Source organism: Amblyomma americanum, chromosome 3 (genome assembly GCF_052857255.1).
Source record: "Amblyomma americanum isolate KBUSLIRL-KWMA chromosome 3, ASM5285725v1, whole genome shotgun sequence".
NCBI classification, from domain to species: domain Eukaryota; kingdom Metazoa; phylum Arthropoda; class Arachnida; order Ixodida; family Ixodidae; genus Amblyomma; species Amblyomma americanum.
In genome coordinates this window covers 2,299,553-2,313,930 of record NC_135499.1, presented here as the reverse complement: position 1 = coordinate 2,313,930, position 14,378 = coordinate 2,299,553, and the positions used below count along the sequence as shown (strand labels likewise).

Below are 14,378 nucleotides of genomic sequence, written 5' to 3'. Positions count from 1 at the left end.
CGATCACTTTCATCAAATGCTGTGGACTCATATCTGAATTTGACGTCTCTGTGCGTTTTTGGTGTTAGCTATTTTTTTTTCAGGGCTATTTTAATACCTTTGCATCTTGTTCGACAGTGTATTGCAGTTTTTTCTCTTTTTGTGTTATCCTTAAACCCCCAGTGTTTCAATTTTCACACTTTATTCTCATCTTCATTCGAACTTTAATCCACTACCAATATTGGTGTTTGCGTATTAGTGTGTTTCATGTGCCCCCCCCTATGTAATACCATCTTCCAAGAGGGCCTTTAGGGTATTTGAATAAATAAATAAATAAACTGTTCACGAAATCGCTCTAACACTTGATTCTTCTGGGCAGGTTGATCTTATCTTCCTTGATTTTAGCAAAGCGTTTGATCGCGTTCCTCACGGCAAACTTCTTGAAAAACTTACTAATTTTGGTTTTCCTGCATTCATCATAAACTGGATAAGAGCGTACCTTTCGAACCGCACTCAGTTCGTGGGTGTCAATGGCCATGCCTCCAATGTGTTACTGGTTTCGCCCGGAGTGCCTCAAGGAAGCGTACTGGGACCAATTCTTTTCTTAATCAATGTTAATGATATAACTAGTGCCGTTCATCCTCATGTTAACATCAGGTTGTTCGCGGATGATTGTCTGCTCTTTAAACAGGTTACTGGCCGTGACGATCAACTTCACTTACACAATAGTTTAGCCACACATAATGAATGGTGCACGGCTTGGTCTATGACCCTGAACACTGAAACCTCAAGGAAGCGTACTGGGACCAATTCTTTTCTTAATCAATGTTAATGATATAACTAGTGCCGTTCATCCTCATGTTAACATCAGGTTGTTCGCGGATGATTGTCTGCTCTTTAAACAGGTTACTGGCCGTGACGATCAACTTCACTTACACAATAGTTTAGCCACACATAATGAATGGTGCACGGCTTGGTCTATGACCCTGAACACTGAAACCTCAAGGAAGCGTACTGGGACCAATTCTTTTCTTAATCAATGTTAATGATATAACTAGTGCCGTTCATCCTCATGTTAACATCAGGTTGTTCGCGGATGATTGTCTGCTCTTTAAACAGGTTACTGGCCGTGACGATTAACTTCACTTACACAATAGTTTAGCCACACATAATGAATGGTGCACGGCTTGGTCTATGACCCTGAACACTGAAAAAACGGTCTTACTTAGCGTCACGAACAAAAAACAGGCAATTTCATTTTCATATTGCATCAATAATACTCAAATAACGGAAGTCACAGAATACAAATTTCCTAGGCGTAACGTTTACAAACACTCTTTCTTGTTCCAAACACATTGCTCACATTTGCGCATCCGCTTCCCGAAAACCCGGCTTTCTGCGTCATAAGCTGAAAACAGCACCTCCTGATTTGAAAATGCTAGCCTACAGAACTTACGTATTGCCGAAATTAGAGCATGCAGCCATAGTATGGGATCCCTTTCATCTAAAGCATAAACTTGAAATGGTTCAGAGGCGAGCAGTGAGGTTCATTTTCAACAAGTTCAGGCCCACTGATTCCCCGTCACAACTCATGGCTGACAACCTGAGTTTCTAAGGCAACGGTACTGTTAGCACTGGTGATGACGTGTCTTTGATGTATATATATGTTGCATGTGTGAAATAAAATTTGTTGGAAGTTAGCGCTCGTGTTGTTCGTTTCTTCTGTGTCCTGTCTACTCTGCGCTATAGTCTCTTGCTTGATCATGCACCAACAAGCCCAAAAAGCCACGCTTTTGAACTACATTTCTATTACAACGGGCCTTTTCATCAACGTACGCCACCGTCCTTGTGCTACAGTCACAGCCATAGCACATGCCATTTGTCGTGCGCGCTCGTTGTCTTTTTGCATTCGCAACAATGTGCTTCCTGAGGATGTGAGGCGGTTGTTTGGAGGATTTGTCCCATCAGCTGGACACGGCACTAGGGCATGCAAGCTCGCGAAATCCGAGTGGTACAGGCAAGCTCGAATCTACAGGCAGTGCCTCGAGGCTTAGATTCTCTCCAGCGGTGAAGGCCAAGCCACCTGGCAAACTCTTCGAGAGTACCAGCGACTGACAGCCCAAACAACCGAATTTATATGGATGCAGCATTTGTAAAAACTGCTGACTGAAGTTTCTAGGAAGCCGAAGGCTACCCGCACCGCCGTCCACAAGTTGGAGGCTCTGGACCTACCGGAGTACGTGTCCAAAGTGCTATCTTTGGGGCCTAAGTTCGCCGTAGAGCCGAAGCCGTCAGCACCACAACTACTTTCGATGGTACGACAAGTTTCGCAGCATGCAACGCAACTGGAACACCACCGATGTATATCCGAAGGAGTCGACGTCGTGCACCGCTCCAAGGCAGGTTGTTCCAAGATACCTCTCAATCGCGTCGAGACCTACATACGGGAAAATGGACTGTCCGTACCTCCAGCAGACAAAGAAGGTGGATTTGCTGTTTCATCTTTAGAACTTTACTCTTCGAAGGCAGACAAAGCCGTGTCTTCAGTGTTTGACTCACGTGACGATATAGCTATATCAAGAGTAAAGGCCGAGGCAAAGAAGCTATGTAATCGGTTCAACCTTACCAAGCTTGCCAAATTAATAGGTGAGTCAAAGATTTTCTAGACGTGTTTTTCAGCGTTAAAACGCATAAGCCGGAACAACCATTCAGGGTTATCATTTCTGAAAATGGCACATGGCAGAAAACTGTCTCCATGTATTTGCAAGAAAAGTTGAACCTTTTACGGAATGACGATCCTTTTCCTGTTAAGAATTTTGGTGAAATCATAGAGTTTGTACGGAACTGGCCTGGTGGAAGTATTAAAGGGACACTGAGGAGAAATTGAAGTTGGCTTGTATCGATAGAATACCAGCACCTGATCACAAAAACGCCGCTCTTACTGAAAACAAAGCTCTTGTAAGGTAGAAAATAGAAAAAAACCAAAATGCAGGTATCGCCACCACAGGCCAATCTCGCAAGTACAAGCGTAGTGATGCCATAGGACAAGAGACGCCACCTTGGAGGAATTTTCCATCCTACATGGGCGCGCGAATCTCTGAGGCTGTCAAAGGTAGGTTGCGCAGATCAATATTGAAGTAAGTTTTGTTTTAAAACAAATAGTGCACTTTTATCACACAAGAAAGGCAGGCAAAGGACAACCTGAATGTTGGAAACAAAGAAAACCGATGCTTGGCGGCGCCACAGGCGGCCAGGAGAGTTTCGATGTGTTCTGGCGCTTCGCGTCTATGAGCTTTGCGTGCCCCGTGGTTTTGTTTTTGACGCGCCTCAATTTACAAGCGCCGAACAGCAGAGGAACTCCAAGTGCCGCTTCAAGTGCTAGTTAATCTTTGAAGGAGCCTGTTAAGGCTGGTCAGATGATCGCCACGGTCGATGAAAAACTATGATGGCACGATGGTCGGTGATCGTACAAAGCAGTTAGCAGTATAAAGAGCACTTTTGTCTTCCCGGCTGCGCCAGTCAACTTCGAACTACTTAACGGAAATCGTTTATTAGGGACGGGAGACAAGGTACAAGCAGAGTCCTTCAAAGCATTGAAGGACTCTGGTACAAGGCAGTTCAGGAAAATTGCTGATGGCCGAACTCTGTTAGGCCAGGATATACCTAGCGAAAACGCGGAGATGTCTGCATCAGAAGAATGCATTCACTAGACGTGCCTTTATTGACGGCTGTACCTTGAGCGTCGTGGTGGAGTGGTAGCGTCTCCGCCTCAAACGCCGAAGGCCCTGGTTCGATTCCGAATCTCGGCACAGGACTTCTTTCCTTTTATTCAGTGAGTGGGCGGGGGGCTTCAGTGGTTCCCATGGATGCCGCCGCCGAATACGTTGGTTAGCGGTTATGCGCAGGCTCTTTAAGGCGCGTTTATGCTGCGGCGAGGCGCGCGCGCGCGCTGCACGGCGAAGTCATGTCGGTCAAAGCGAGACCCTCTATACTCCAACTGCGCTTGACCGCCGACGCGTTCGGCGGCTTCGGCGCACTCTGACCGCACTCTGTGCGCCTACCGCAGCCGGCCCGGCCAGACTGATTTGGCTTCGAGGCGAGGTGCGCGTTGTATTCAGTAGCTGCGGCAGTTGGGCGGAGCTTTTCTTTCCGAGCTCAGCTAATTTAATCCATTCACAGTACATATCTGAAGGTACATGCAAGTGGGCGATCGAGCCCGATCCAGTGGACCCGTTGGCTCTAGCGGAAGCCGTTGAAGCGTCGTGCGCCGGCTTTGGTTTCAAGCCGCCGACTTTAAACGCGACCGCCCTTGAGCACCCATTTGTTTTTTGTAAAAAAAAATAAACAAATAACTTGGCCCTTGCAGCTGTGGGAGACCTCGACGCCGCCTGCTGCGCCGTGAAACCGCGCCGTTCAAGGAATCACAATCCGTTGGCCCCAAAGCCCCGGCCAGCCTCCGATGGGCGCAAGCGCCGACCTTGTCCTGGCCCCTTGCGACTCCCCGCACTGGTGTTATATTTAGTTTGCAACGGCTGCTCTCTGAGGAAGGGGGAAACCACCCGCCGGCGCCTAACCTAACCGTACTCCCTCAAAAGCATCGCACGCTCTGTGGGGCTGAGTTCGCTGAAATGCAGGCCGGATTTTTTGCGAGAATTACGTCGTCGGGTTCGGGAACGGGATCCATCGTAACGCTGGCAAGACGCCGGGCCGGTGCAAACGTAAACGAAGCGACGGTAGCGACCCCCGACAGATGCCTTCAACGTGCGGCGGCGGTAGCTTTCATTTCGGCAGCTGCTAGACCGCACCGCTAGCAACCAGAAATCACGGAGTCTCCGTTTACGTCATGTTTCACGTCACTCCCTCCTGTGGCGTCATAAGAGTCCTCCGTGTCGTCAGTTCTCGGGTTTGAATCGGAGCGGCGGGAAAAAATTTTTTAACTTCGAATCCAAATTTCTTTGAATTAAATGCATCTTTCGCTCCCGGACAAGCGGCAACAAAGCCATGAAATGCCGAACTACCAGATATTGCTAACAAAAAAAATTTGATAGGGTTCTCCTCAGTGTCCCTTTAACGCGTTTTCAGTGGATATTAAGGATCTATATTATTCGTTGCCAAATGACAAGGCGCTTTGCTGTGTTGAGGATTATATTGAAGATTTCGGATGTGTTGCCTTCCACAACGCGGCGGGTAAATCAGTGGCCGACTTCCTGGAGCTTTTAGCATTTTACTTGAAATCAACCTTTATAAACTGGAAAGGAAAACCATACCTTCAAAAAGATGGAATATGTATCGGATCATGCTTGGGCCCAGTTTTAAGTAACTTGTTTCTATCCCAACTTGACAAGACGGCTATTAGTCGCCTTAATGGAAAGGACGTCGTGAAAATCTTGATTTGTTGATGATTTCCTAATCCTTGTTAACACTGACTCTGGCTCACTAAAGTCAAAGGCCGTAGGCATTTTATCCATCATGAAGGATTGTTTTTAACCACTTGTTTTAACCACTGAATTTCCAGTAAATGACACTATCAGGTTTTTAGACCTCAAATTCATCTTTCATCCTATAGTCGTATTTCCTGGGCCTACCAGCCTCGTAGTAACAAGCATATATTACCCTATCATTCTGCACATTCCAAACTAGTAAAAAGAGCCATCGTCAACATGTGTTTTCACAACTCCCTGAGAAAATCATGTGCGCACAGGATGTATCAAAGTTTTAAGGAGCAGACCAAAAGGCTGACTGATCCTGGGTACCCCGACGATGTTCAGGTGTCTATTTCCGAGAAGCTTCTAAGAAAACTGAACGAAGATCAATGCCAACCGGCCTCGATGCTCGGTGTAAGGAAGCGCTCTGTTGTATTGCCATATTTGCATCAGATTTCTCACAATCTGAAAAGAATTGGACAGCGCGCAAACGCAACTGTCGTATTTTCGGCACCAAAGAAACTTGCCTCATTGTGCAAGATTGGAAAAACCAACAACAGAACACGTGGATGGACGACTCGTCATCAGAAGCCGTATGTGACATGCTTTGAAGGAATTAGTCAGTGTCTCTTGTAGACATAACGCAACAGGAGCGTGTGCTCCTAGGATATCTTTTGACACTATAGTTATAAATAAGTCCTCTACAGTTCTATCGCATTATGAAAGCCATCTTAATTTTGTTTTCCTGTGTAGTTCAAAACTAGATCAAGTTATATGGCCCCTTGATTCTGGGCCTGTCTTTTTTTGACCGACCCAGAGAGCTCCGCCGACCACCCGCCGTGGATGGCACGGGGCTGCCCTGGGTTGTGTCCATCGCCTCTGCAGAGGCGCTGGACGACCGTGCAGAGGGCACGTGAACATTAGAGTTGGATCTCGACCTGTGGGAGGAGATCTTGGGGGCCACGGACACGGGTGTCTGCGAGGCCTCTTTTTGGGTTGGCGGGGTAGTGTTACCTACTTCACCTGGGGGCGCGGATGGCCCCGCAGAGGCTCACTGCGAGTGGCCTGGGCAGGTGCCGAAGCCTGTTGTGGTGCGCCGCGCCCACGCACATCGGAGTTTGTTTTTGCTGTGAAGAGTGTGCTCGTTTGTGTGCATCGCCTTCTTGCTTCTTTGAAAGAAATGTTTTCAGCAGTTCTGAGTGCGATTACTTTTTCTTCCTTCCAGGACGGATACGCCCTGGAGTATGCAGCATGGTCTCAGTCACAGTTTGCACAGCGTGCGGCGCCGTTGCAGTCATCAGAAGAGCGATCTTTTGAAGCACATTTTGTGCAAGTTTTACGACCGCGGCAACTCACTGAACCGTGGCCGAACCTTTGGCAGTTAAAGCATCGTCGAGGGTTAGGAATGTAGGGTCTCACATTTATGTTTAGATAGCCCACTTCAATTGAGTCTGGGAGAGTACTATGTTTGAAGTTTATTTGACATCGATTTGTCAGAGGTGACGGGACAAAAGGCAATTCATTTTTTGCCTGACGTGGCCCCGTCACCCGTTACGTTGCTCAGGGGGGTGGCAAATTATACAGAATACACAAAGCAAAACAAGAAAAGTAACATCGCATACGTACTACATGAATTATATGCAAGGATCAATGAGTTACACATAATTAACACAAATACAATGAAAAATGAAGGAAACAACAACGCATAGCTAAAATGTCTCTAGGACAAAAAAATTGACATAGCAAACAATGAGAAACACAGAATTAACATACAGGCAAGGGGAGAAATAGCACGCAAACCAAAAACAATGAAAACCGCATCGCATGTCTCCTACGTCTTTAGGACAACAAAACCAAAAATAGCGAACCTGTCAAGACTATGTGCTTTGTTGGGATTTCTTTGCCCTCTTATTTTTATCCTGTGGACATCGACTTTTTGTTCAGCAAGCCCTTCTTTGATTTCTTGTTCAGTGAGGTGGAGAAAATCATTCTCTGAAATTACACCATGGTCTGTATTGAGGGATCGGTGGGCAGATATGGATACAGGGATATGTCACCCATGAACACAATGTTGGAAAGTTTTGAGTGCTGGACGCTATCTCGGAGTTCCAGTAAGAGGTCTCCACTGACCATTTTTGTAACCTTGTAGCCAAAGCCCAAGGCACCTGTCAAACATTTTTCCACATGAATGGGGAGATTATTCTAGCAGATTTATCAGTTTGCTCACTATGAATCACTTCAAACTTAGGGAAACTCTTTTTTCATGAAATTCTGAGTTACCTCGGTCCAGGGCGATCAGTTGCTGAGAGAAGGTTAGCCATAGAATAAGTGTTTTTCGGCTACGGTGCCAGCCACCTACCATGGAGACCAACTTGGGGACGGGACAGGAATTTGCAAGCAGGTTCTGCCCACGCCAGCTGTACACCCGAAATATAACCAAATATGACGCAACTCAGGGTAGTTGGTCACACAAGGTTAACCCTATCACCGCCAGAAAAAAAAGGAAAAACCAAGGTGTAGGAGAGTTGTGAGAAAGATATAGGAAAGTGAAAGACAGAGGGGAGGATAGGAAATGGCGACTGCTTATTTCCCTCAGTCGGGTCAGGCTGGAGGTGCCATCTACAGGAAGCTGGGGTTAAAGTGGTGTGTTGCCTCCACCGAGGGGCCTTATAGGTCCAAACACTCGGCATCGGCTCAACCACCAGCATCCCCTTTTCCCCGGGCACGGAAATGCCACGCACGGCTAGGCACGGGTGCTCGGGTCCGTGGTGATGCACTGTTCACCATCATCCCCTTGCAAGGATGTCCCTGCGGATGCTCGGGAACTCGTGGTGTCGCCACTCACCAACGCCTGCAAGCTGCAGACGCTTCCCTACGGTGTCCACATTTATCTGCCGAAGAGTCAGCAGCGGAGCGGCGGCGGCAGCGTCCGGCCCTGGCCAAGGTCCCGAGCGTTCAAACGAGCGCGTGCTGTGGATACTTCGTCCTTTTGGCATTTCACCACTGCCAGCCGCACGGGTCGCTACAGGGCTCCCTCCCCCTATACGATCAGTCAGATATGTCAAGAGTCGTGCAGGCTGTCCGGGGTCCGAAGGCGTGGCTCAGGCGGGCGACCCTGGCTGTGGCATTGAGGCCGGGCTTTCGGAGGGCGTTGAGGGACGCGTAGCAGCAGTGGAGGAAAGTGGATAGGCCTGCTGTGTGGACCCAGTGCCGGCGGTTCTGGTGCTGCAATCAACGGCGGACGCATGTTGGATGGCGCAGCAGAGGGAGCTAGGCGTGCCGCGGGTTTCGAGATTCGATTAACTGATGCCGGGTGCAGCTGTCCGGTACCCAGGCGGGCAGCTCGGAAGGTGCAGCGAGGTGCGAGAATAGCTGTGATGGACTGCACGTGGCTGCTGGGACACGCGCACAGCCAGCCGTGTACTGAATGGCTTGGACGCGAAAGGCGGACGCATGATCGGCGGCATTGCCACTGGCGCAGAGTAGGTCATGACGGGGGCGCCAGCGAGGTAGCGTCATTCCGAGGCGCCCTCAGCACCGCAACAGCAGCCGGAGAACCGTCCGCTGGCCTGGTCAGCCTAGGCAGCTGGCTAGTCGGCGCCTGATGAAGCTGGAGCGTGTTGGTAACCGGAATCTGCTGTGGACGAGAGGTTGTGTGCGGTGGGCTCCCGTCAAACCTGGGTTTGGCAGCGGCCGAACCGCAGGTGTCCGGAGGCTGTGAAGAATCTAACACCACTGGGGAGCAAGAACCCACATCACAGGTCTGGGTTGGCTGCAGGACAGGCGCTGGCACCGGTTCAGGGTCCTTCACAGGCAAAGTAGGGCGGGTGACGATCGCCATGCTTGGTACTTCTGTCACCCGTTCGGCCTGCTCATCCTGCTTCGTGTGACTGTTAGTGCGTTGCGGACCTTTGCAGGAGCTGGAAGTGCGGCTAGCAGGCGTGGGTACCTCATCCGGGAAAAGCGAGAGTACTCACGGGAGTGTACGAGCAAGGCTGAGCTGGAGCCGCTGTCGGACGGGTGCTTGCAGCTGCACTGGCTTCCGGTGCCCCTATGGGGTGGATTGCTGGGAGCGGCGGGGTGGTGGAGTGGAGCACCATAAAAACGGAAAAGAAGCTTCGCTCAGTCCATTGAACAGGTGGTCGTCCGGCGGCGGAAGGTCAAGCTGGTCCAAGACGTTGGCGGGCAGCTTCCACTTGACGAGGAACCGCCAAATCTGGGACGACACACCGTTGACGTATAGCTAAGTCTCCACTTGCACGAACCATGTAATGGGGCTGTGCAGGCGGAACGGCCACAACTGTACTCGGGAGGGGTCCTGAGGCGGGATCAGGCGCCACTCATCTTGCAGTAGGTCAACAGCGAGGCAGGAACTCGAAGGTACAGCTGCGGAGCTCGGGTTGTGAGGGTGTTCGGGCTGTCCTAGATCACAATATGGAAGTCACCCAGGAAGGCGACCGCGGCCACATTTATTGAGGGCTGCTGAAGAGTCAGCAGCGGAGCGGCGGCGTTAGCGTCCAACCCTAGCCAAGGTAGGTAGGCCTCAAACAATGCTGGCACATACCCACTGCGGGGGAGTGGCCAAGACACAGGCGGTTAATTACTGGTCCCGAGCGTTCAAACGAGCGCGTGCTGGGGATACTTCGTCCTTTTTGGCATTTCACCACTGCCAGCAGCGCGGGACGCTACAACAGAGTACGCTGGGACAAGCAAAAGTATTGAGAAATAACGGGGACTTCGTAGCCAAGACAGGAAGAAGTAGGACAACACGCGAAGGCAATTCAGCATATGCCGCAAACCTACTACAGGCTGAAAGAACACGAGATTGATAACAATACTACATGATGCAAATGTACAGAAGGTTTATTGGGCACTCACCACAAAGCCCTAATGCCAACACGCTTTCAGTCTTGAAACGTGGAGTTCACACAATGGAACACTAAGCAAAAACAAAAACAGTAAGCCAAAGGCGGCTTGAACAATTCCTCCAATGATTAACAGAATTTTTCTGGAGGTGTCTGAATAGATGTGAGAGCCGCCATTTAACAATGAGCTGCCTCTGATTAAATCCTTTTATGATGAAGCCATGGTTGGGTAATAGTCCCTTGAGTTCTGAAGACTCTCTACAACAGCATTGTATGAGGCCATATCTGCAAAAAGAAAAAAATAATAAGGGCAAATGCAACACTGGAACAGCAGCATCACGTGTGTTACTCATAACCACACTTGCTCCAAATACAATTTGTTGCCACGGTTGATGTGCACATACCATTCTGGAAAAGACATCCATTATCAGCTTGGAATGAAATGACCTTCCAAACAAAGGCAGCAACACAGAAGCTGCAAATACCTGTAGAGCTTCTCTGGAGCGCATTATCCATGCACCCTCCTTTTTCCTTACTGCGCCCATTGACCATCGCAAGCCTGCCAATGATTTCGCCCTTTGATTTCAGAACCTTCCGCATCCCTAGCAATGAAGCTGCACGTCTAGCTTGCAGTCAAAGAATTGAAGTTGCGTTTCTGATGTAGTTTTCTTTGTTCAGATGCAGGAAGAAAACTACAAAAAAGAAGTTTAACTCCAGGATCAGTTACATAAACATGCAAAAGAGTAGAAAGAAAGCCAAACAGTTAGAAATCGAACCACAGTTACAGGATGACGAAATAGGTGTGTACGCCTGAGCGAGACACACCTGAGGGATATAGAGGAGCCAATGTTTATAGGTGGCTACTTGGTGGCTACCTGGTGGTTTATTGGTGACTTGTCCCGTTTTTTGCACCGTTTTCAGTCTTGAATTATTGGTGGCTACGTCTGGAAGGATGCAGCAGAACAGAGAAGGGAGGAGGGGTAGGTATGCAGATACATCAAGGGACAAATTGGCAAAGAACATGACTGGGTATCAGGAAAAACTGCTGGAAAAAGAGCATGGCGAGGGCCAGTTTATTTACGGACAAGAGTCCAATAACACAGGCTGTCGGGCTGGTTGGTTGGATCATATTTTCAGCAGCGCGAGCACATTCAATGAAGGAAGAGGTGGATAGGAAAGAGCGCCGAACAACTTTATTTGAGAAGGCTGTGGCCAGTACATAATAGCCCCTAGGCAATGCCTACCAGAGGGAAAAAAACAATACAAGTGTCAGCAGAAACACGTGAAAAGAAGAAAGCTTAGGACATGAAAAAACCACATCACTGCTTTTTCCAGACAACCAGCAATAAAGGTACTGGAGATAAACATAAAACACCCTTCAGCAGATGAAGCAAGGAAAATGGTTTAGTTTGGTTTATGGAGATTTAACGTCCCATAGCGACTCGGCTATCAGGATCGCCGTAGTGAAGGGCTCCAGAAATTTTAACCACCTGGGGTTCTTTAACATGCACTCACATCGCAGAGTACATAAACCTATAGAATCTCGCCTCCATCGAAATTCGACCCCCACGGCCAGGATCGAACCCGAGTCTTTTGGGTCACCAGCCGAGCGCCATAACCATAGAGCCACAGCGGTGGCAAAGGAAGGAAAACAAGCACAACTCGTGTGGAATGCCACCAAATAAAACAGAAAAGAAAATAATCCGAGAAAAGCACAGAAAAGGAAAGAAAAATGGCAAAACGATGAAGGCGCAGTATTACAACACGAATAGAGCGAACAATCGGATGAGTGAGCGCTAACAATTAACACAGCTAAGAATAAAAGCATGTAAACGTGCCTATAAAACAATGATCAAGCATTTTTTTCAAAACATGAAAGTGGTAAACAATAGGAAGTGTTAGTGCCAACAATTCACTCAGCTAAAAATAAAAAAGCATGTAAAGGTGCCTATAGGATAAAATCGGAGAGGAAGGTAATCTCCATTTCAGAGAGGGAAATCAAGGGGGTGCTTACACCCCCTCAATTTAATTTTAGTTTTAATTTTGCCACTGAACTCCCTGATAACTCGTTTGCAAATCTTAGATTTAAAATTGTTTTTTAACAATCCTGACCACCTCTGCTGGGCGTACATGCCTGGGTCAGAAAAGGCACTCCTGCCCTCCAACTAGTGCCATTCGAAGCTGGTTAAGAGGGGTTAGAGCGTAAACTTGCCTCAGGGCTTCACTAGCCAAGTCCTGTTTACATAAGGTTTAGGTTAGCTTTGATACTCAAGTTGACTGCCTTCGGTCTGCTGTGCCATGTGCACTAGATAATGCGTGTATGTGCACATTAAGATAACTTGCATGAAGCGAATAAAGCAAGTGTCTTGCACACTGCATGAAGCTGTTTGTAATGTGACATCTCCCTCCAGCTTTACTCTCCGGCTCTATATTCGTCCCGTTCCCCAAGGCTGAGTAGCATATGTGAAGACATTTTTTCCAGGTGATCCGTTCACCTTTCTGGACATTAAACCTTTCTCTCTTACAAGGAATGTTACTGCATTAGAACGAGCTGCCTGTTGCTGCAGGTGCATAACAGTTGCCTTATAGCAAAGAAATCACTGGGCTCTACTTGATAAATTTTGTTTCACCTTCTGCACTGTGGTGATAACTTCCATCAGACGACCAGTCATCATCATCATCATCAGCCTGACTACGCCCACTGCCGGGCAAAGGCCTCTCCCATGCTTCTTCAATTAAACCTGTCCTCTGCCAGCTGCATCCACCGCGCCAGCCTTTCCTCGGCCAATATACTACCATCGGCAGCGTGGGCCAACGCACAGTGATTCTGCATAAAGTTGAGCAGAGCTATCAGTTGAACATGCACCATGCTGCTCGCTATCGCCTTCACTGCTTCCCTCTGTGTTGGGTTTAACGGCACATAGGCAAATGAGGCCATCATGCGCCAAGAACAAGGCATACACAAATTGTAGAAATGGCTACTAGTAAAGGCTTTAAAAAGGGCTGGGTAACCTGAGTAGCTTTCCTTGGCTGTGTCTCCTTTTGGAATCAATGAGGAGTGCGACAGCTAGGTACTGGGCCCTACCAGACACTCGACACATACGGCTTAAACGGCTTGATCCGGCGATGACCTTTTCTGTTCCTCGCGGAATACCACGTCCTATTGCATGCGTAATCCATAGATTACGTTTAAACGTCGCAAATACTTGCACTTAATAGGACAAGCGGACTCCCCGGACTGTACCACATGTGGCGTGCAAGAGACTATAGAACATGTTTTAATGGTGTGTCCAGCATATACACGTGAAAGACATGCTTGCATCTGTTTTGAGGTCTATGGACACAAGGCCCCTCTCGGAGGATTTGATCCTCGGCACTTGGCCAGATAGTTTGAAAACTGTACAGGCAACGCGAGCGCTCTCACGCTTCTTAAGCGACACGGACCTTGCCTCGTGTTTGTGATGTCAGAAAGTGTGCATTTTTTATGTATTTTTTCATCTGCCTCCTCCCATCGTCATCATCCCCCATCGCGACCCTCTTTTTTCTCCTCTTCCCGTTCCCCAGTGCAGAGTAGCAGGCGAGATATCTTTCAGGCCAACCTCTCAGCCTTTCAAGTCAATAAACCTTCTCTTGGCTGTGAAAGGATATCGAGGCTCCAAACCAATCAATATAAAAGCCTCAGCCTTCTTCTCAGCCATGAAAAAGTGACTGAGGTGTACTAAAGTTTAAACAGACCAGTGGGTAAAAAATTTAGAGTCTCTTGAGAAATCCCATTTTGTTAAGAAAGCTAAAAACACGCGATATCTCAACAATTGCATCACCTTCTAAAAACCAGTGCGGGATGAAAAGGAATGTATTCGTTATAGAACTGAGTAAAGTACTTTTTCCTTAGTTTTTCCAGCATCGCACAAGAAATTAAAATGTGGTTAACCATAACTTCATGTCCGCATTTTTCGCAGACCGGTCGATCTTGTTTTGTCGGTAGGAAATTGCGTGTGAGGTGCGTGTGTCCTATACGAAGACGGCATATAATCACTTCCTTAAAACGTTCCTGGTGGATGCAGGACTTCCATTCACCTATAGCTGGTTTTACATTGTGTAATTTGTTATT

At 48.1% G+C, this 14,378-nt stretch overlaps 1 protein-coding gene across 3 annotated transcripts in view; it reads right to left on the bottom strand.

Moving 5' to 3' along the window:
- Positions 1-10,247: 10,247 nt before the first annotated feature.
- Positions 10,248-14,378, bottom strand: part of LOC144124411 (replication protein A 14 kDa subunit-like) — a 61,463-nt gene continuing 57,332 nt past the window's right edge. Inside the window, exons 4-5 of one of the 3 annotated variants that reach the window (XM_077657039.1) lie at positions 11,143-11,211; positions 10,248-10,552 (exon numbers count right to left, since the gene is read on the bottom strand). In XM_077657039.1, the coding sequence (XP_077513165.1) occupies positions 10,476-10,552; positions 11,143-11,211 (146 nt within the window). In that variant the 3' untranslated portion in view covers positions 10,248-10,475. Of the gene's footprint in view, positions 10,553-11,092; positions 11,212-14,378 lie in introns of all 3 variants that reach the window. The other 2 variants (XM_077657038.1, XM_077657040.1) reach the window with 2 other exon arrangements.